Source organism: Ursus arctos, unplaced genomic scaffold, assembly GCF_023065955.2.
Source record: "Ursus arctos isolate Adak ecotype North America unplaced genomic scaffold, UrsArc2.0 scaffold_32, whole genome shotgun sequence".
NCBI classification, from domain to species: Eukaryota; Metazoa; Chordata; class Mammalia; order Carnivora; family Ursidae; genus Ursus; species Ursus arctos.
Window position 1 is genome coordinate 17,631,547 of NW_026623008.1, and position 22,099 is coordinate 17,653,645.

General features: G+C 50.8%; 1 protein-coding gene across 8 annotated transcripts in view; it reads left to right on the top strand.

The window, feature by feature from the left end:
* The window catches only part of NIPAL3 (NIPA like domain containing 3), a 48,198-nt gene extending 26,344 nt beyond the window's left edge, over positions 1 to 21,854 (top strand). For 3 of the 8 annotated variants that reach the window (XM_026517037.4, XM_026517038.4, XM_026517039.4), the window contains 7 exons: positions 1,022 to 1,167; positions 5,179 to 5,275; positions 7,339 to 7,474; positions 9,331 to 9,419; positions 11,433 to 11,496; positions 13,440 to 13,534; positions 17,659 to 21,854. In XM_026517037.4, the coding sequence (XP_026372822.1) occupies positions 1,022 to 1,167; positions 5,179 to 5,275; positions 7,339 to 7,474; positions 9,331 to 9,419; positions 11,433 to 11,496; positions 13,440 to 13,534; positions 17,659 to 17,858 (827 nt within the window). In that variant the 3' untranslated portion in view covers positions 17,859 to 21,854. The remainder of the gene's footprint in view (positions 1 to 1,021; positions 1,168 to 5,178; positions 5,276 to 7,338; positions 7,475 to 9,330; positions 9,420 to 11,432; positions 11,497 to 13,439; positions 13,535 to 17,658) is intronic. The other 5 variants (XM_044390459.3, XM_048221732.2, XR_006411433.3 and 2 more) reach the window with 4 other exon arrangements.
* Positions 21,855 to 22,099: the final 245 nt, after the last annotated feature.

A 22,099-nucleotide genomic window follows, 5' to 3' on the forward strand; every position in this document is an offset into this window, starting at 1 on the left:
TGAAACTATGGTTCAGTAGCAGAATGGCTACCGTGAACGGGAAAAAAGGAGGCAGTCTCACTCTAATACTTTCCTGGTGGGAGTGGCCATTGGTGCAACCAGTTTGGAAAACCATTTAATAGTAACTACGAAGCTGAAGGTCCACATATCCCCTGACCCGGGAATTCCCACTCCTAGTTTCATACCCAACAGAAATACAGGCCATGGGTTTTCCAAATGACACGCACAAGGGTGCTCATAGCAGCAGTATTTGTTATAACCCTGGAGAGATTTAAAGCCCGTCAGCCTCAGAATGGATGCATTATACCACAACCGTAGGGGCGTGAGAATGAAGGAACCACCCCGACACTCACACCAGGGTACAGAAGAATCTCACAAACTCACACACATGATCTTACACGGACACAGACACAAGAAATCAGACAGTACGAGTCCACTTATAGAAAGTACAGAACCAGGCCAACTCCCAGTGCTGGTAGAAGTCAGTGCTACCCTGGGGCTGCGGTCTAGTGATCGGAAGGGGACACAACGAGTGAGGATGTTGGGGTCCTGCTAACGTTCCCTTTCTTGAACTGGGTGCTGATTACATGGGTATGTTTACTTTGCGAGAATTCATTGAGCACTTTTGGTATACATGTCATACTTCACTGAACTTTTTTAACACTAAGTGTCATTATTTTATTTTATTTTTTTTAGAGATTTTATTTATTTATTTGACACACAGAGAGAGAGAGTGTGTGTGTACAAGTAGGGAGAGGGAGAAGCAGGCTCCCTGCTCGATGTGGGGCTCGATCCCAGGACTCTGTCATCATGACCTGAGCCGAAGGCAGATGCTTAACCCACTGAGCCATGCAGGCACTCCTAAATGTTATTTTTTAAAATAACAATAAGGGGGATGATCTATTTGTAAAGTGAAGAAAAACCAGAAATAGCAGGTCATCACGTGTTGCCCTAGAAACACATACGGGCCTGAAGCCTGCACCTGCAGTGAGCCTGTGACAGCCAACCCCCTTCCCTGCAGGGCGCTACGTCTTGTCTTTCGTTGGCTGCGGTCTGGCCATCGTGGGCACCTACTTGCTGGTGACATTCGCACCTAACAGTCACGAGAAGATGACGGGCGAGAACATCACCAGGCACCTCGTGAGCTGGCCTTTTCTCTTGTACATGGTAAGAGAAGCGACTGGTCCTCCCCGCAGGAGGAAGCAATCAGGTCCTAGAACCTGGGGACCTGAGTCTCCAGCAATAGGGGATTCGAGAGAATCATGATGTATTTCCCAGCAGCGAAGACCATGCTTGGGGAGAGTATGTAGTTCACGGGGAAATGCTTTTTTCACTTATGCTCCGAGTAATGTCTAGATCTGCATAGATAATATGATAACTTTAGTTTTTTGAGATATCATAGGTGTGTATATATACTGTATCGCTAAAGATACAGAATACAGAACAGCAGTTCCATCCACAGTTGTCTCTGGGAGCTGGAATTATGATTGAGTTTTCATTTCACCTTTGTCTTTATGCATCATCCGAAATTTCTACAGTGAGTATTTAAGACTTTTATGGTAAGAAAACAGTTCAAATTTTAAACAGCCATAGACATGTTACTTATTTACTTTTCCCGGTATCACACAGCTGATAGAAGCTGGTGGAAACACAGGAGACACTGAAATGGTCTCCTACACTCCCACCCGCAATTATGTCCCATGTTAGGTCTACAGATAAACTGATCGAGGAAGCATCTAGGTATTTGATCAAGCAGCTGCTATCTATTGCTGTTCCAAGCTGGGTACCATGCAAAATACTTCCCTATGTATCATCTCAAATGCTCCCAATCACCCTATAGGGTAAATGTTTTTCTCCCCATTTTATGGATGAGACAACTGAAGCTCAGGGAGGTTGGCTGACTGCCCAGAGTTCCGTGACAGCAGAGCTGGAATCGAAAACCCGGCTTCCTTTACCATGACTTGCTGATGAAGGCAGTCACTGTTTTTCTCTGGCACGAGCAGCCTGGCACTGCTCTATAGGCCTGGAATGTTCTTTTTCCTCAGTTTGCTCGCAAGACAGAAGATAGATTTCCCCAGGATTGGGACTGGGTCATCTCCCTGCCTCTAGCCACCCCAGCATGCAGCTGGTTGGCGTGGAGAAACAGCTGCAGGACGGGGCCAGAGAACCCCCCCTCTTCAGAGAAAGCTTAACCCCAGAATACAGGCTTTTCTCTCAGGGAGCCCTGGGCTTGAATCTATCACGTGCTGTGTGGCCTTGGCCAAGTCACCTACCCGGAAGCGAGGCCTGCTTCTCTGTGCGCTGGTGGGAGTCGCTGGACTGGGGCTGGTGGCTGGGAGACGCGAGGTGGTGTGGAAATCACCCAGCACTTCGCAGATGCCCAGTGACCCACTCAGTTTGTCTTCCTTCCGTGTGCTGGGTAACCGACGTCAAGGAGGACGGCTGCTTGGGGTGCAAATGGAACACAACCCGAGGAAGTGTTAAAAGCAAAGAACTTTCATTCCTTGTCACAAATAAGGAGACAGGGAGATTGCTCTCAAAGCACCGTCTCCCGTTGGGGTTAGCGGAGGGGAGCTTTTATGCAGAGGCCAGGCGCTCATGGGCACGGAGCTGGATACATTAAGAAACTTACACATTTTCTGCTACGTAGGTACTTTGGTTCAATTGCGCATGCTCAGCATGTCAGCACGCTGGTGCATACATTGTAAGTTCAAAAAACATGGCAGAAAACCCCTCCCATAGGAGGAGAGCTTAGTATTAGGATGAGGTAAAGGTAAAGGTAACTTTAGGGCAACTGAGGGGGCTTCTGTGCAGGCATGGGCCTGCGGCTCTCGCCAGGGGTGTCCAAGGGAGTCCCTGGCCACACCTCTCCGTGGTGTGAGCTGTTTGTTCTGCAAAACAGACACATACTTTCCCTGCTTTTGTCCCTCCCCCTGATGGCTTTCAGTCCTCTGAATTGAGTAACTCTGTTGCACCCTAACGGTGCCAGCTAGAGAGATCTGGCCAGATCAAATTCAGTGAATATTTATTGTCTGCTGGGGGCCAAACATTGTGGATATCAGACTGACGGTGGGTACACTGGGAACATAGCATACCAGAGGGAATTGATGGAGTTGTCCAGGCCCCGTGTCCTACACCTGAAACTAATGTGACATTGTGTGTCAACTATGCTTCAAGAAAGACAGAAAGACAGGGAGGGAGGAAAGAAAGAGGGAAGGAGGGAAGGAGGGAGACATGCTCCCAGAACTCAAGGTCGTCTACACAGCCATCTTGCAGCAGAAGGCCAAGCGTGGTTCCAGCATGCATTTAACCATCATGAAGAATGATTGGAAAACCGGGCCCCCTGAGTGCACGCCCGATGGTTGGGAGTGTTGATGAGTAACTCCCCCACTTGATGGTGTATTCTGCAGCAATTAAAGATAATTATGATAACATCATAAAATACAGGAATTGTTTTTGGTGACTAAAAACAGCCTAGCACAAAATTGTGCGTTGACTGTGATGACAAGTAGATAAAATATGTATTCACGGCAACAGAGACAGGAAGAAACAGGAAAATGAAAACAGCTGGGTTGTTTTTTCTTTAAGGTCTCTAATTATGAGGAATTTAAAAAATTTTCTAAATGCCCATTAATGTTCCTGCGTCGGTTGTTAGGGTAAATACATTTCGGTGGGAGGTTGGGGTAGGCAAATGGAGCTGAGCCACCGTCAAAGTTCGCTGCTTTCATTCTGCTGGCTGCTGGCGCTGGCCTGACTTCTCAGGAAAATACTGCCAAATGTCTGGGCCCATAAGGAGTAGAAAGGACAGTTGTTAAGGCCAGAAGGGAACTCCGACTTCCCACTTGCCTGTCTAGTAGAAGATTCTACTGACAGAGCACCTCCTAAGCCCCAGGCCCGAGGCCTCCTGAGTTTAGGCCGTGTAGCCTCGCGGGAAAGCGCACGGGCCCTGGAGCCAGACCGTCCAGGTTCAGAACTTCTGCCCTTTGAATAGCTTCCCCCACCTGCTTCATAGAATCACTGTGCTGATTGAACGAGTTTAGTACAGATACGATGTTCAGAATGGTGCCTGGTGTATTTATGAGTTCATTAAGTATTAGCAGCGGTCATGGCCCTGTAAAGGAAGAATCATTATCCCCGTTTCACGGAGGCGGTAACTGAGGTTTAGAGAAGCTAAGTGACTTGTCCAGGGTCATGCGACTATTTTAGAAGCAGATCTGGTTTCAAACTTGGCCTCCCTGACTCCAGATGTCCTTGTCTTTCTCCCCTATGGAGCCGCACACACTGGAGGCGTGGTTAGGGGATGGGGGTGTGTTTACTTGTCCGCGGAACCCAGAGAGCTCTTCTCCTCAGTGAGCAAGGGTCTCCCTCTTTGACCGACCTTCAGTTTTAATGGGGTTACCCACAGAGCAGCGAAGTGGGAAGAAACCTTCTTAGCCCGATGGATCCTGGCCATCTAAGACAGGGTGCGTGTGGGGCCCGCACATCACCTTCAAAGCTCCGAGGTGAACCCCTTGTTGGTGTTACCCAGGGGGTGGAGATTCCCGCGGAGTTCATTCAGAATCCCCTCCTTTTCCACGGGAAGTCTGTCAGTGGTTTGGGAGATGCTGGCTGTTCAGTTCCTTTTCAGTCCTGAGGGTCCGTGACTTCGGCAGCGTCAGCGCCAGCCCAGGCCACCAGCGTCTCCCAGTCTTGCCCGGGTCCCCGGCCCTGCTGACCCTCCCAGCGTCTCCCAGTCTTGCTGGGTCCCCGCCCCGCTGACCCCCAGCGTCTCCCAGTCTTGCCCAGGTCCCTGGGCCCTGCTGACCCCCCAGCGTCTGCCAGTCTGGCTGGGTCCCCGCCCCCACTGACCCCAGCGTCTCCCAGTCTTGCCCGGGTCCCCGCCCCGCTGACCCCCCAGCGTCTCCCAGTCTTGCCCGGGTCCCCGCCCCGCTGACCCCCCAGTGTCTCCCAGTCTTGCCCGGGTCCCCGCCCCGCTGACCCCCCAGCGTCTCCCAGTCTTGCCCGGGTCCCTGGGCCCCGCTGACCCCCAGCGTCTCCCAGTCTTGCCCGGGTCCCCGCCCCGCTGACCCCCCAGCGTCTCCCAGTCTTGCCCGGGTCCCTGGGCCCTGCTGACCCCCCAGCGTCTCCCAGTCTGGCCAGGTCCCCGCCCCGCTGACCTCCCCTTGCTGCTTTCCGTAGCTCGTGGAGATCATCCTGTTCTGCTTCCTGCTCTACTTCTACAAGGAGAAGAACGCCCACAACATCATCGTGATTCTTCTCCTGGTGGCATTACTCGGTAAGTGGGGGTCTGGGTGGTTGCATGTGGCCACCGCCTGGTAGCACCACGAGGTCCCCGCGGATGTAAGGCGGCTTCCGTCAGTCCTGTCAGGCAGCTGACTGTGTTCAGTGGCCTTGCTTGAATACCCAGAGTCCCCTCCGTGCCAGGAATGGTGCAGGAAACCGGCCACGGGGTGAACGAGACAGACAGCCCCCTGCCCTCGGGGCCTCTGTTCCGAAGGGAGGAGCGGCCAGTAAGTGAGTAGACGAATACCTAGGAGAGGGACACGTTGGGGCAGTGAGGGTCACGGTGAAGAGGACGCAGAGGAAGGGTGAGGCGGGCCAAGAGGTGATTTCAGAGAAGTAGAGGCGGACAGGCTCCGACAACTGGGTCCTTAGGGCTTCAGGTAAACCTGCCAGGCTAGGAACGAGTTCTGGATTCAAAAGCAGGAACCCAGTTTGCTCTCTCGCTTTTTTTCTCTCCTTTTGGAGGGGCGGGTGCCAGGTGGGAGACGGCTCCCCAGTCAGACCGAGGCGAGGCCTGACCCGGCACAGAGCTGTGAGAAGTACCCAAGCTTCCAGGGGGAGAGGTGGGGACACCCTCCTGCTGCCTCCTGGGGACGCTGGCCTTGGGCGGCGACTCCCTCCTGTTTAAGCCGCACTGTCCTCTCAAAATCGGCATAGAACGCCCAGACCTCAGGGGGAGAGCAGGGTTAAATGAGATGGGCACGAGGGCCCAGGACCCGTTGTTGGTCTTCTGTCCCTCCCACACCGAGCCCCCACTCTACCCCACCCCTCAGCCACACAGAGAGGGGCCACCGCAGGACAAGCTTGCATTATTTTGATATTTTTAAAACACCTTTATTGACCTATAATTTACAGACCGTAAAATTCACCTGTTGAAAGCATACAGTATAAACAGAACCCTATCATATGTGGCTTTTTGTGACCGGCGTCTTTCACTGAGCATAACACTTTAGACGTTTGTCCCTGGAGTAGCTAATATTGGTGGTCCAATCCTTGGTGATCTTGTTTTCAAAGCAGATTGGAACATCACGGTCCCCAAATGTCCTCTCTGGCGTTTAGGGAGGCCAGAAGGTTCTAAGGCACATTGGCCACTCTCCCTCTGTCCCCTTCTCACTAACAGGGACACCCTCATGAAAGTGCCTGTCCTAACTGACTGCTGATGTTTGGAAACGGTCATCTAGGTCGCTGGGGGGGGCGGGGGGGAGCCAGAAGCCGCTGTGTGTGATGGGCTGTTAGCAAGAGGGAAAACGAGCAGAAGCCGAGAAAAACAGGAAAGCAGAACCCTTCAGCCAGAATAAGGGGCTTCATTTGTACCCAGAGTTGGGTACCTGGTTTCTTTGAACTCCCGCTTTGGCCGGGAGGGGGTTGGGCAGTGGGGGTCGGACAGTTGGCAGCCATTTCTGCAGCACCAGGGAAAGCAGCGGTCTCCACGGTGAGGTGAGCGGTGATATCCCGGCCCCTGCTTTGTAACGTGCACGCCCTATAAGCACAGTGTTACGTGTGTATCACTTTAAAATGCACAAACACCTGTATTTTGGAAAAGTACGTGCATGTGCCTGAAGGTAGGGTTCCCAAACACTTGGAGATCTCTGTCTAATGAAATGTTTTTTAAAAATACAAGTGAGTGAGCATTAAAAAAAAGAGAGAGCGAGAGCTCTGGACACACCACATGTTTTTTCCCTGTGATTGCCGTGCGAATGATACTCAGACAAAGTTCGTGTATCCCTTAAGGATGATTTTGACCTCCCAGCATGGTCCAGGCACAGGGCCGTTGCCCTGCTGTTGAGAGACAGAAACTCAACGCCCTTTCTTGCTGAAGTTCAGAGGTGACACTGGGAAGCGCCTGTGGGTACTTTCCTTCCCTCTCTCCTCGGACGGAGACGCGGATCGGGGCAGCTCGCGGAAAGAGCGTGAGATCCGCTGCCCGTGGCGTCTTCGCCATCCCTGGGGCGGCCCTGCCCGTGCTCCCTCCATCTTTTTCACCACGTCCTTTGGGGTCGTAAACTGACCTTCAGGATCTGACGGCCTCCCTCCGTCCCCGCGCACCCTCTGCAGGCTCCATGACGGTGGTGACGGTGAAGGCCGTGGCCGGGATGCTCGTCTTGTCCATACAGGGCCACCTGCAGCTCGACTCCCCCATCTTCTACGTGATGTTCGCGTGCATGGTGGCCACCGCTGTCTACCAGGCCGCGTGAGTGTCTTTCCTGCCGGGCCTCGCCACGTTTTGGGGGCTCTTCCATTTCTTGGGCCTGATTTCTTTTGTTTTTGAAGCTGTCGGGAGGGGAGAACGTTCAGACACAGCCTGTCACCAGGGTCCAGCACACACTGTGGAGGGAGCGGTCGCTGATTTGCTAAGTTGTCCCGTGGAGGGACTCTGTGCCGCTCGAAAGACGAAACCTGCAGCGGATGTCTTTTTCTCTCTGCCTCTCATGGGGAGACGCGTGCTATCAGAGGCAGCCTCACTTCCCCCTGCTCCAAGACAGGCGTCTGTCTCAGGGACTCTAGAAGAAGCTCTGTGGTCCCCATGAGGCACCTCTTTGTCTGCTAGGCGGGACATAGCAAGTTGTCATTTCTTGTCCTCAAGGAATCTTCCCCAGAGAGAAGATCGTTTCTCTCTCAGAAGCGGTGGTCCTGAGGGTAGGCCTGGGCCTTGTTCCCACCTGAGACCCAGTGCTCTGCAGAGGGCCGGGGAGGGCCTGGGATGGCCCTGTTGGGGACAGGAAGGTGAATGGCACAGGGCTCAGTATGGCACGCAAGGCTGATTGATCCTGGGCAAGGCAGGCCCCGGGACCCTGGCGGCCTGGGCTTACCATCCCCCAGCGGTGGCCTCCAGCAGTTGTTGGAGTGACCGCTGCTGTGGGGGCCCCAGGGGAAGCAACTCCCACACCCCACTTTCACATGAACTTAAACTCATTTGACTCCCCGCCCCAAAACCCCTTTGAAGCCAATGATACCATCATCATTTTGCATTTGAGAAACCGAAGAAGCAGGGCTGAGATATGAACCCTGGCATCAGGCTCCCCATCCCATGGCCCTCACCCCTCGCCCCTCACCCCTCCGCTCCAGGCCTCTGCCTTAGTTTCTCTAAGATCAGATTCCTTGTCCGCAACTGAGAATAACAGCAGCCCCTCTCTAAGAGAAGCATGAAGCTCTCGGTGCCGTCCCCAGGATAACCTCCCGAAAATCTCAGCCTCTTTCACGATTATGATGGCTATTATTATGTGGATTATTACTGTCCTGAGTCCTACTACAGAGATTCTGGTCATCACCCCGAGCCATCCCAGCACCAGGCTCCACGCTGAGCACTCCAGGGTTACAGAGGAGAGTCAGTGCCCACCCACCTCCTGGGGAGCTTCCCACTCACCCAGGCAGCACACATCCGCACACCCACACAGCCACCGAGGGCCGCACGGAGGCAGGAGCAACAGTCACTGTCCTCGGAGCACTCCCAGCCCTGTAAACGGACGAGTACAGTCAAGTGGGAAGTCTGTCATGATACAAGCAACCATGTAGAGAATGGACAAAGAATATATTCCGAAATGAGGGCGTGTAGATTGTAGGTGGAGAGAGGAGGAATGATTCTAATTTTCTCTCTCTCTTTTTCCTGCATTTGTTGCAGTGAGCGCATTATTTTTTCATTAAGAGGAAAATGTGTTTAAAAAAAAATGATGACAGCAACAGGCAAACTGTGATAAGGGCTGTAAGAGTTTCTTGGACTGTTTGCGAGAACAGGACGGCCCTTTGTAGGGAGGGGGTGGAGTTGCAGGGAACACCGACGTGAGGAGAAGGGCATCTCGGGCGACGAGAACCATGTGGTGAGAGGCGTGAGACCGGGAAGGCATGGCCGCCCTGGGGATGGCGGTGAACCGCAGGCTCTGTGTCCAGGGGACAAATGGGAGCGAAGCGTGGACCCCAGACCCAGAGATGCACCAGGATGGCATCTTTCTTTCACGTGTTGTCTTCATATTGCAAGCTGAGCCTACTGTCACCGGCTCTCACCTCAGCCTGTCTGACATGCCCACTGACCAGAGTGCTCTTGTATCGAAGGTTTTTAAGTCAAGCCTCGCAGCTGTACGACTCCTCTTTGATTGCCAGCGTGGGCTACATCCTGTCCACTACTGTCGCCATCACAGCAGGTAAGGGTGGCGACTGCTAGATTTCCGTCTCCTCCCTTAGCAGCAGCGACGTTACCCCAGTGTGGAGGGATGAGGCTCTGTCTCTGTCCAAAGGCCAGTCCTGCTGACGTGTTCTACCTGTCAGAGTTGTATATGGTTTCATAGAGAAAGTCCATTCGAGCCAGAGAGACGTGGGTTTGCGCCCCAGCACAGACACAGAGCTGTGTGGCTCTAGGAAAATCCCTTAACTTCTCTGAGCCTCGGTTCCACGTTCATAAAACGGGAGCAATAAGACTCACCTCCCAGAAGTGAATGTCCAATATGTACTCAGTACAGCTTGTACAAGGTTTCTTTAACAACTTCTGCCATCGTCTGCTAGCTCCACTGACTAAGTGACCACAGATTTCTTCCTATAATTTCTAGAGGTTATGACTAAATGAACATCTGTGACATAATAGGTGGTGGGTAACCTGTCATCATTTTTATAGTTCCCCTTTCTTCTACTCCACCCCTACTTTTTTTTCTTTCTTACGTGGCTTCAGAGGCCGCAAGCATATCAGATTGTGTTTGTTTTTAAGGGGCAGTGAAGAGGAAAATCTTCAAAGGGAATGGACCAGTAAGAGCCAGTGCGCCTCCCTCTGAGGAGAGCCTGGCTGTAAAACAGTATGTTTTGCACTTGAGACAAGGGCTGCTCAAATCCTGCCCATAGAGGCGGGAGCACGGTAGGCACACGGCTACGAGGGCCTGTGCAATGGGCAGAACCGGGGATCAAGTGGGTCGTTGGCCCACAGCAGCCAGAAAGTGAACCCAGTGTGAAGATTTAAGTCATGGTCAAGAACTTGGGTCCAGGTGAGGTTGAAGGGAAGAGCCAACAGCGTGATGGAGTCAGAAGCGGGGTGGGGATCAGGACGAAGCCTGTGGAGGTGAAATGAGTCCAGACAGAGGCTGGCTGCAGGGCAGTGAGGGTGGCAAGGCCATGTCACCCCCGCCTCGTAGGAGCAGGCTGCAGTCCTGCCGTCTGCTGGCCACGCCAGGTTAGAAGGCTCCGACAGCTTAACTCCAAGGCTTGCTTTTCCATCTAAAGAAAGACCAGAGAGTGGCGCTTGGGTGGCTCAGTTGGTTAAGCGTAGGACTCTTGATTTCAGCTCAAGTCCTGATCTCGGGGTCATGGGATCAAGCCCCGCATCGGGCTCCATGCTCAGCACGGAGTCTGCTTGGGATTATCTCTCTCTCTCCTGCTTGGGATTATCTCTGTCTCTCCTGCTTGGGATTATCTCTCTCTCTCCTGTTTGGGATTATCTCTCTCTCTCCTGCTTGGGATTATCTCTCTCTCTTCTGCTTGGGATTATCTCTCTCTCTCTCCCTTTGCCCCTCTCCCATCCTGCTCGCTCTCTCTCCCTCTCTAAAGCAAACAAATAAATCTTTAAAAAAAAAAAAAGACAGATGAAGGGGGTGTGTAAAAACTGGCAAGTAAGATCTACAGTTTCGTTCTTAGTATGTTTCATTGGGGGAGGCTGGGCGCAGGGTCGATGTGAACTGTATTATTTTTGTGAGTCTAATATTATCTCAAACAGTTAAGAAAAAAAAGATGGAGATAAGAGGGGTGTATGGGATGCCTGGGTGGCTCAGTCAGTTAAGCATCTGCCTTCAGCTCGGGTCGTGATCCCAGGGTCCTGGGATTGAGTCTCAGATCAGGCTCCCTGCTCAGTGGGGAGCCTGCTTCTCTCTCTCTCCCTCTCCCTCTCCCTCTCCCTCTCTGTCTCTGTGTGCTCTCTCTCTCTCTAGCTCTCATTCTCTCTCAAATAAATAAATAAAATCTTAAAAAAATGGAGGGGTGTAGGAGGAGAAAGAGAAGACCATCTGTCCCCCCAAATGGCTTTTATTCCACTCTTCTAACATGTACCCTGCTGGTCATCAGGCTCCTGACCACTTTGGTTTCCTGTAGTGGGGAGAGCTTTGCCGAATCCTAGACAGAGGGGCAAGAAGGTGATTTGAAAACAGCTCACCCGTGTTTGCCATTTTCTGCCTCTCCAGGCGCAGTGTTTTACCTGGACTTCGTTGGGGAGGATGCCCTGCACATCTGCATGTTTGCACTGGGGTGAGTCCTGCTCCCTGCTCCCGGTGCGCTTGCCGCTCTGGCCCCACTGCTGTCTCTGCCTCTCGGGCAGCCCTCTAGAGCCCGGGGAACAGCCGGGATTTGGAGCTTTGTCCCCCAGAGATGAATGAGCATTTTACTCCCCAAAGGGCTTTGTCTTCTTCCCCCTTCTTCTCTTTTGGGCTTTAATCTCCTTGTCATTTCTAAAATATCCCACTTCGACGCATGAGAAGCCTCTCCGCCTCACTCCAGATCACAGAAATGCATTTTGAAGCCACATGAGACGCCATCATTTTGCAAAAACTAACAGGATTGGTAGTATCCATGTTGGCAAGAGGATGAGGAGACCAGCTCTCTGCCACACTGAGAGGATCTTTGATGCCAGGGGACAGTTTGGCAATGTCCGGAAAAATTGTAAATGAGCAGTGTGTGATACAACATTCCAAATGGGACACAAAGACACATGTATGAGGCTGTGAATTAATTTAGAAATTAATTGTATAAGTAAATAATTGGAAAATGCCCAGGAGTAGAATACAGGTTAAATGAATTACGGTATATCCACGTAATAAAGTACTGTGCCGCCATTTTGAAAAATCGAGGCCAGCCTATAGATGCTGACAAAGAGCCATGTCTAGGATACATGAAATGGAAAAAGTTACATTTTTTAAAATGGACAGTCTACCCTAGGACCTAGCAATTCCACATCTAGATATATACCCAAAAGAAATGAGTACATCTATTGACAAAATGACTTGTACCTGAATATTTACAGCAGCTTTATTCATCATGTGCTCAAACTGGTTACGACCCGGATGTCTATGCACAGGAGAGTGCAGAACAAATGATGTCGTATGTTCAGACGATGGATTCAGTATAACAAAAATAAGGAACTACGGATACATACAATAAAGCAAATGAACCTTAAAAATATTTACCAGGGAAAGAAACCAGACAGAGTACACGCCGTATGATTTGATGTATAAGAAGTTCAAGAAGAGGGTGGGGCGCCTGGGTGGCTCAGTCGGTTAAGCGTGCAGCTCTTGGTTTCAGCTCAGGTTGTGCTCTCAGGGTCCTGGGATCGAGCCCCGCGTCAGGCTCTGCACTCAGCGTGGACCCTGCTTGAGATTCTCTCCCTCTCCCTCTGCCCGTCCCCTGTCAGATAAATAGATAGATCTTTAAAAAAATAAAAAGAAGTTCAAGTACAGGCAAATCGAGTATTGGATGATAGTGGTCAGAACAGTGGCTTCCTCTGGGCTAGCACGGATCGGGAGGGGCGCAAGGAAACTTTCTGGGCTGGGGGGGATGGAAATGTCTTCTTTACTGCCCTGCGTGGTGGTCACAGGGTCACCATTTACACAGGTAAAATTCTTCAAACACTACATTTAGGGTTTGTGCCTTTTACTGCATGTAAACGACACCTCGGTTTTTAGAAAGTGTGCTTATTTAAGTTCTAGGGAAAAGAAAAAAAAAAGACTCTAGAAGAATATACCCTTATCTGGGGGAGTGGGAGCAGGGGGAGTTCAGGGACTTTCTTTTTCTTTCTCTCCTCCTGTATTGATTGAATTTAGGCCATAAAGAACTTTTTTTATTAAAAAGAATATTTTTTAAGGCGAGTGTCTAAGATACAGGCTGAATGGGAGTGAAGAGCCGTGGGAGTTTCACCCAGGAGAGTCTCATTTATTCTGATTAACGCGGTGCAGGCTGAAAGGCGTGCGAGGTCTCCGGCCATACCACCCTGAACGCGCCCGATCTCGTCTGAAAGGCGTGCGAGGCTCTTCTTTACCCCGTGTCGGCTCCCTGCCCATCTCAGGCTCAGCCGCAAGCCCCCCCTCTGCAGCCCGCAGCCCTCTTTCTCCCTTTTTCCCATTACCCGGGTTGGAAAGCGAGCCCTCCCGCCCTCACTCTGGCCTTTCTTCTCTCCCTCCCTAATCTCCGTTCCGCAGGTGCCTCATTGCATTCTTGGGCGTCTTCTTAATCACACGGAACCGGAAGAAGGCCATTCCATTCGAGCCCTATATTTCCATGGATGCCATGCCAGGTAACGTTAAAACCCCATGTGTCCCGCTGGCCGGCCCATCCATGTAGAGTGACTGCTACTTCCTGTTTAAAACGAGACAACTAGCTGCTGGGTTTGGTACAGGGAAGGTGTGCTGTGCCGTTATGGTGTGACCGTCTCTCTCTCCCTCTCTCTTTTTAAATCTCGCTTTGCGAAATAGGAGGCAATGATTGAGGCACCTCGGTTGGTTTTGAGCCCATCTTGCCAGTCCCCATGTCTATTTTGGGATCTCTTAAAGACAGTCCTGATTCACACTGAATATAATTATGATCTGTACGTCCGGCTTCAGGCCTGTGAAAGGAAAAAAATCCATTCATCGAGTTGGAATGGAATGACCAGAGAGGGGAAGGAAAATAGGATGAATGAAATTCAGAGACTATTGCCTCCCTTCTTAGATGCTGCAAGAGGGTGGATTGTTCTGGAAAGCCTGATTTCCCAAGGAGTGGGGGATTCACACTGAGAAGCACAAGCTCAGATGCCTTTGGTCCTGACAGTAACGAAGGTGTGAATTGGCAGAGAACCGCACAGAAGGGAGTGGGGGAGTCTGTGGAGAACCGGAGAGTGCCTGCCCAGCCTCAAGGCACCCGGGTTAGGAAAGTTAATCCGGGTTTGCCGACCTAAATTCTGTAGGTGGCCAGTGACCACTAGCTTTCACTCCTTCAGTCAAAATTAATTTTTATTTTAGTTAGAAAGATGGAACTCTCTCCAGAACGCAATCCCCACCCTCCGTGAAGACACCCTCATGAGCAAACTGTAACCCCTCCGAGGGCATACAGCCCCGCTTACTAAAGTACTCTGGGATACAGGTGTGTTCTCAGAGCCAACTGCGGTGCCCCTGCTTTAAATGGCCCCAAGGTTTATGTGTCTACTTTTATATTACTTCCTCATCCCTGGCTATCAAGCTGTCGTCTGTCTTTCCTGCTCTCACCAGCCCGCCTGTGTAGAGCAATTCCGGGTCAAACGTCTCATTTGACCCAGCTTGTTTGAACTGTGTATAAAATTAGAATAAACGAGCTCCGAGTCGGGGCTTTAAGCTTTCTCCTAGGAGTTAAGTGCATGAGCTTTTTAGTGCATGGACTTTGAAAACATCTAATCTGGCTGCTCAGATGCCTTTTTTGCTTACTTCCTTGTTTCTCGGCTGTGTCCCGGATAGATGAGGGCGCTGGATAGCTGAATTCCAGATAGGTGAGGTGTCAACTCCGTGTGTGTGCAAGTATGTGTATGTATCTGCGTGTTTGTGTGTTTACGAACCGTGTTTGTGTATATATCGCTGTAAGTGTTTGTACATGCATATATGCAGATGTATCTGCTCACGGAAAGTAGGAGGTAACCTAAGGTAACCTTAGATACCAACATTCTGTGGTCTCTTCGTGGATGTGGTTCTCGGCTTCCCCTTTGTACCTTGTGGCCGCCGGGAAGTCGGATCTTGACAAAAGGAGCCCCCGCTCTGTTGCTGTGGCATGTCAGGACACTTTGGAGTAGACGAGTTCTGTACAATGAAAAGCCTGGGCTTGGAGTTCAGGTGGCCTGGATTCAAATCCCAGCTCTACCACCCACCCATGGTGTGACCTTGGGCGTGTCCTTGGACCTCCCAAGGCCTCTGACCCTCAGTTGTAAATTGGGATTCCTTCTTTCGGGGTAGTGGGATAATGGGTTAAGCGCCCCTTGCACAGTGTTTGGGACTTGGTAGATGCCTGGTTAAATTTGGCTTCACATCCCTTTTGCTTTAAAAAAAAACTTCGAAAATTTCAAACAACTGTTTGACGCCAGGTAGAACATGAAAAATACAACTGCTTAAAAAAAAGGGGGGCGTGCCTGGCTGGCTCAGTCAGAAGGGCATGGGACTCTTGATCTTGGGTCATGAGTTCAAGCCCCACATCAGGCATAGAGATTACATGAATAAATTTTTTTTAAACTTTAGAAATAAATTAATTCACTAATTAAAATTTAAAAAGATGAAACTGCTTCAACAGAGTGTCGTTTCTAGCTACTTGGTCCCCCTGGCCAGCATTAGAACCTTGCTTTTGGTCCAGCTAGATCGGTAGCTTCACAACAGACCGGTAGCCGCAGTTCAAGAGGGATTCCATTTCCAAAGAATGCGCTGCATGTTGCAATTTAGAGAAGGTTTAAGTAATTCTAGCACCTGAAAAACTTCTAAAAAATGGGGGAAAAAAAAAAAGGCCGTCCCTGAGAGCTGGGAGCTTGCCTGGCACTCAGAGCTGGGCCTCGGCGTTGCCTGGCTGAAAAGAACCAGCCTCATAGCACATCGGCATCAGACAGGGCCACTCTGACCACGAGAGATCCCGACACAATCAGGACCACTCGCTGTCACGCATGAACGCAGACATAACACGCACGTTGACCGAACTGTGGAGGACTGACCCCCCCCAACACGAGAGCTGCTGCCTCTTTACCGATTATAGCTTGAGCCGTAACACAGACTCCTCTCCATCTAGATAAGAATTACTAAGACCCCCAATTACAAAATCAAGCCCCACTTCCCGACAGCATCTAGTCCAAAGCCAAGCTGTGCTTCCTTAAACCCTCCCCCAAATCACCCAACACAAATCCAAATCCCGACTTTTCTAACACCCCCTCACTGAGACACCCCACAGGCCCCCATGGTGGACGTCTCTCAGTGCAGTGAATCAAGAAAGCCACGTCTGTCACACTCGAGGTGTAGTCCTGGCGCTCTCTGGCTGAGGAACTGTGAAGAAATCCGAAAGCTAACCCGTGCCCGGTAAACTAACCGTTTCCCCTAAGGAACAGGCACCCCCTTCAACTTCTCGCAAGCGCCCCCCCCTCCGAAATCCAAACCACAGATTCTTAAACTGTACCCTCCCAATGCCCATGAGCTAAGGCCTGTGCAACATGACAGCACAGAGGCTCCCCAGGCCGCTCACGGAATGGACAAGGCCATGGGCTGTGGTGTCAGATCCCGGCTGTGTGACTTCGGGCAAGTAACTTCGCCTTTTAGAACCTGGTTTCTTATCCAGATGCTGACGATAGGATTTGGGGGGCGTTCAGTGGAAGTGCCTAGGGAGGCCGGACAGGTTCTAGTGAAGACGGTGGGCTTCAGCGTTCAAACCATCTGGGCTTTACCATCCTGGCATGGCCGCTGGCCCGCTTCGTGACCTCAAGCAGGTTACCTCACCGCTAACTGCCTCATTTTCCTTGCCAGTAGTTGTGAGGATCAGAGGAGATAAAGCTTTTCAATTGGTTAGAACAGGGTCTGCCCCCGCCCCCGCTCCCCCCCCCCCCACTCAGTACCTGCTAGCTCTTCTCCTGCTTGCTGCTGTGACTGTCAGGGTCTAAACCCTCAGCCCGGAGCCTGGGCAGAGTAAGTAGCGGTCCGGCACCTGCTGTTACCTTCAGAGTTTCACGGAGGACACTTGGCATTCAGTTTCGTAGGACAGCCTGGGGGTAAGAGAATTTGAAGTCTTCATTCCCTACCAGGGAGAGAGTTGGCCTCCAAGACCAGGTCTCACCTGACGGAGGAATTGTAGAATAAGGCTAAGGGGATTCTTATTAGAGTCTTCGTTCTCAACCGGAAGTGGAAATCCAACACCAGCATGTGCCCAGAAGCAGCAGGCAGGATCACACCTCCCCTCTCTGCTGATCAGGGATGTTCAATGTGAAAGGTCGAAATGCTCCCTCTGAGTGTCGTGATGCATGTGTCACCAGCACGTGTCCATGACACGAAAGTTACCCTCTTCTCTCAAGGGGATAATGAGGTTCTCTGGATCCTGATTTATTTCAGCAGGAAGGTACTGGCATCTACCACGTTCAAAGCACAGTGCTGGTTCTGCTCCCCCTGGGGCCCAGACACACGTTCCCACCTCATTCTAGGCCAACCCATGCTTCTCTTGACAGTGGCTGGTCTGTGTGCATATTTCCTGAAGATTCATCCCTTGTTGCTTGGCAACCATAATATTTCTCACATATATTTGTGGGTGTTCTTTTTTCAACCTAAAGCATCCAGGAGATTGGCGAGGCGCATGACTAGCACCCGCGCTGTAGTTAGGCCGTGGTCCGGTAGAGGAAGGGGCGGTCTCCTCTGGCCCCCTTGCCCCGTAATGATTTGGAGAAAATGGATTTCATTTCAGGTATGCAAAACATGCATGACAAGGGAATGACAGTTCAGCCTGACCTCAAAGCTTCTTTTTCCTATGGGGCCCTGGAAAACAACGACAACGTTTCTGAGATCTACGCTCCTGCCACGCTGCCGGTCATGCAAGAGGAACACAGCTCCGGGGGTGCCTCTGGGGTGCCCTACCGAGTCCTGGAACACACCAAGAAGGAATGAGCCCACCTTGAAGGAGACTCTCCTTCCCTCCATTTATAACTGCTCTCAAGCCGGGCCGACAGTGGTTCAACCCTGAATTCTAAAGTTTGCCTTTCTAGTTTTATTTTTTTAAACGGAGACCTCTCTAGAAGGGGATCTCGAAGAGCCTTTGTCTCTGGCAAAGAATACATGATCTTGGTCTCGGAGATTTCAGATGACCACGGTGGGGGTGGGGGAGATGAAAGCAGTATTTCCTGGGGGAGTGCGGAGTTCAGACCCTGCCTGGTTCTGCGCAGCCAGCTGGGGAAAACCGTCCTCATCCCTGAGGACGGTCACTGAGCTTCTCCGGCCCTGACCAAAGGCTGCCACATTCCTCGGAGCCAGAGCAAGGCAGAGATTCTGCTCTCACTTTCCACATCCAGTGAAAGGCTGGAGACCTCTGCATCTGATCTCCCCTTCCTGATCCTCTCCATCTCACTCAGGATTCCAGATTTCCGGTAACATTCGTGTTGTCATCACAAGGCAGAGTAGGCCAGCCCTGGGAACATCCTATCAGTCACCTGTAGCAAATGCACTTCTGCTTTCCAGTCGTCTGCGCCCTTCCAGTGAAAACATGCTTGGTGTGGTTATATGAGATCTGCTCTGAAAACTGATTTGCTTTTGGTTCTGTGAACTATGTAATTGCTTTTCTACCCCCCCACTCCCTGAAGGAACTGAGAAGTTAAGAGAAGGAGGGAAACAAGAACAGGAGCAGGGGTAATGATACGTTCGCCCCTAAAGGAAGAAAAATCCCTTTTCATCTTACAAAAGGTGATTGCACCACTTATAAAAGGATAGGCAGAAAATCCGGCTGTTTTGTGTGTGTTCCTGGACACTGGTGCCCTCTGGGAAGCTTGGGGTTGCTTGCCGCAGAGACAGCCTCCATCATTACCAAACTTCAATTATTGGTTCATTTCCTTGGAGCTGACCGAGACTCTTCGGGTCACGTCATTCCCATGCGCGTATGTCTGGGAAAGAGGGCATTCTTGGTAAGGGGTTACTGCTTTCTTTCAGGCTACATACATGACTGTCTCCCCCCAGACTGATTGTAAACTTCTGAGAATGGCAAGTAAGGGTTTGCAAACTTTAGCGTAAGGATCCCCTGGGGAGTGTGTTTAAAATGCAGATTCCTACACCCCAAGCACAGATCCTCTGAGGGAATGACGGGAGAAGAGTCCACATTCTTGATGGGCAGCACGGGTCATTCTGATGCAGGCAATCCAAGGATCACACACCCTGAAAGCCTAGTAATTGAGAGAGACGGGCTGCAGAAACCTCCAGGGGCCGACACACCCCTGCTGGAAAGTTGCAATTACCCTTCCTTCTTTCCTGTCTAGGGTTCATTTCGCTGGTCAGATAATTCCCATAGGATCCGTGGCATTTATCCATCCAGTGATTACTACTTAGAACTGCACTTAACTGTTTCCCTGGGCACTCTTTAACTAATAGGCGAGATAACAGTGTTAATAGACCAGTGTTGATAGATCATTAACCTTTATGGATCGTGCTTAATACCGATTTACTACCTTGACTTCGAGAACGGGCATCTGTTGCTTGCGATAACCGCTTCGGTGTTGTGTCTTACGTGCCTGAGAAGGCAGCACACAATGAATGACCTTTTTTTTTTCAGGATACGTGTCAACTGCGTTCAACAATATTTGTGATGCATTTGCTGTGTGTTAAGGATTTGGATGGGGGCCCCTGGGTGGCTCAGTGGGTTAAGTGTCTGCCTTCGGCTCAGGTCATGATCTCGGGGTCCTGGGATCGAGCCCCGAGTCAGGCTCCCTGCTCAGCAGTCTGCTTCTCCCTCTCCCTCTGCCGCTCCCCTGCCCCCACCTCGTGTGTGTACTCTCTCTCTCTCTCCCAAATGAATGGGTAAAATCTTTTTAAAAAATAAATAAGCATTTGGGTGGCGAAGGCTACAAAGAACAGCATTGGTCCCTGACCTGCAAATCTGCAGAGGAAAACATGTACCCGGAAACCGCAGCAGAGTGGGCCACGAGAGGTGCACAGCCAACCATGGGCCGCAGAAAAAGGACGGTTAGGGGAGCCCTGCTAAAGGTCAGGCCCTAACCCAGAACAGGGTATTCAGAATTGGAGATGATTTGGGGGCGTCTGGCTGGCTCAGTCAGTAGGGCATGTGACTCTTAATCTCAGGGTCATGAGTTCGAGCCCCATGTGTGGTATAGTGTTTACTTAAAAAGGTTTTAAATTTTTAAATTAATTAATTAAAAAATAAAAAGTATTGGAGATGATTTGGGCTTCATTCATCAATGGGGGCAAATCTCGCTAAGATTTGAGCAAAGCATAGGAAGTAGGGTGACCACACACACACACACACACACACACCCAGTCAGAGGGGCCAGCATTTGCAAAGGCACAGAGCTAGGGAGTGGGTGTTGGCAAAGAAAGGAGAGGTAGAGAGGGTGGTGGGAAACGAGCCTGGAAAGATACACAGTAGAGCCTTGAATGCCTGCTGAAGGAGGTCGGGGTATATCTTAGAGAGCATGGGAGCCACTGATGATTCGTAAGGAAGAGAACGGCAGGATCAGCACTGATTGGAAAGGAGGCTCTATGCAGAGTATAGAGAGAGAATCTGAAGGGATAATAAAAGTCACTTTTCAAGTTCAAGCCGTAAGCCCACCAGAACAAAACACAAAAGGGGAATTAAAATCCGGTTTTGCTGCTATTGCGATTTTCCAAGTGGTTTTTCTAAGGTGGGCAGGGATGAGGTGTGAGGGCAGAGTGGATAAATGGAAGGTGAGCAGGGAAGCCATTTCAGTGTGCCGGATCCAGGTGATCATTTTGGGGTGTTATGGGCTCCCTTCCCTTCTTTGGTCATGCGCCTTTTAGTCTCAAGCCAGGCAAGACTAAGACGAGTGGATAAAAGTGCATTATAGTTTCAGGTCAGCTGACTGTCATGGTCTCAGTGCCCCTGGGGCCTGGGCCTCCTCTACCTTCAGGGTCGGGGTGATGGCATCATCCTATGAAGCTGAGCCACAGGAAGTCCGAGCAGAGTGTGCCGGGCAGTTTCCGGAGTGGACGCCAGGGTAGGCGCCTGGGTACTCTGGAATAACAGCTGATGTGGAGCCCCGGGCTCCAGAGTTCTGAATCTGTCCTGGGCTGTCTTCTCCCACCCTTTGTCCCCAAGTGTAAAGGAACTGTTTGCTGGTGGCACTTGCTTTTAGGACTGGAGGTGGGGGGTGGGAGGAGGACATCAACTTTCTACTCACAGCCCCCATTGTTTATTTTTTCTCTTGGCTCTGCCGTTCCCCAAGCCCTCTTGAATGCTCCAAGCCACATTAAGTAACATGTCTCTCCTCTCCTTCCTAGCAGCCAGGACCTAAAGCAAGGCCAAGAAACCTGCGTTTAAACTTCCCGTTGTTCCCTGGTCTTCCTCTCTGCACTCCAGTCTGCCCCTCTCTTCTGAAGACTGGGACTCTGAGTTCCCCAATCAGACATTAGAACCGGTTGAAAGACTGGTCTGTGGGCTTTGATGAGCGCTCAGCCCCTCCCCGGGACCCCCCCCCCCCCTTGAAGCCACAGGTCGGATGAGGCCATCACAATAAGCTTCAGGTCACATGGGGTTCTCACCATGTGGAATTGATTGCTGGGTAGGGAAGGGAGGACCGACGTTTCCATTGCTTTTGTGGTGGAATCCAGCCGGCTTGATGTACTGTGTGTATATGAGACATCCATGAGGGTAGTGCTGGAGAGCCTCCACCCAGCACTCTTGGGAATTCCAAATCCGGTCCAACCACGGCTGATAGGCAAAAAAAGTGGACTGTGTGTTTCTCTGAGAAGCTGTGTAAATGAAGTTACCTTAGAATATATTCTATGTGGATGCTTATATTTTGTTAACTCCATGACTCATGTTTCTTATTTTTCATGTCTTATTTTTCAAAAAAAAATGTGTGTGTTAGGTGCAAATAACCTTATGAAGTGGTATTTAATTAAAAAACGTGTGTTACCTGTTTAGTTTGAGTCTTATGTTTGGCTAATACTTTCTAAAGTTTCTGGCATAGTGCTGCCCAATAGAACTTTCAGCAGCGATGGAATTGCTCTGTGTCCGTGCTGCCAAGTCCAGCAGCCACTAACCACATGGGGCTATTGAGCACTTTAAATGTGGCAAGTACAACCTAGGCACTCGATTTTTTATTTTTTTAAATTTAGTTAAATTTGAATACCCACACGTGGCTAGTGACTGCTCTAGTGACAGCACA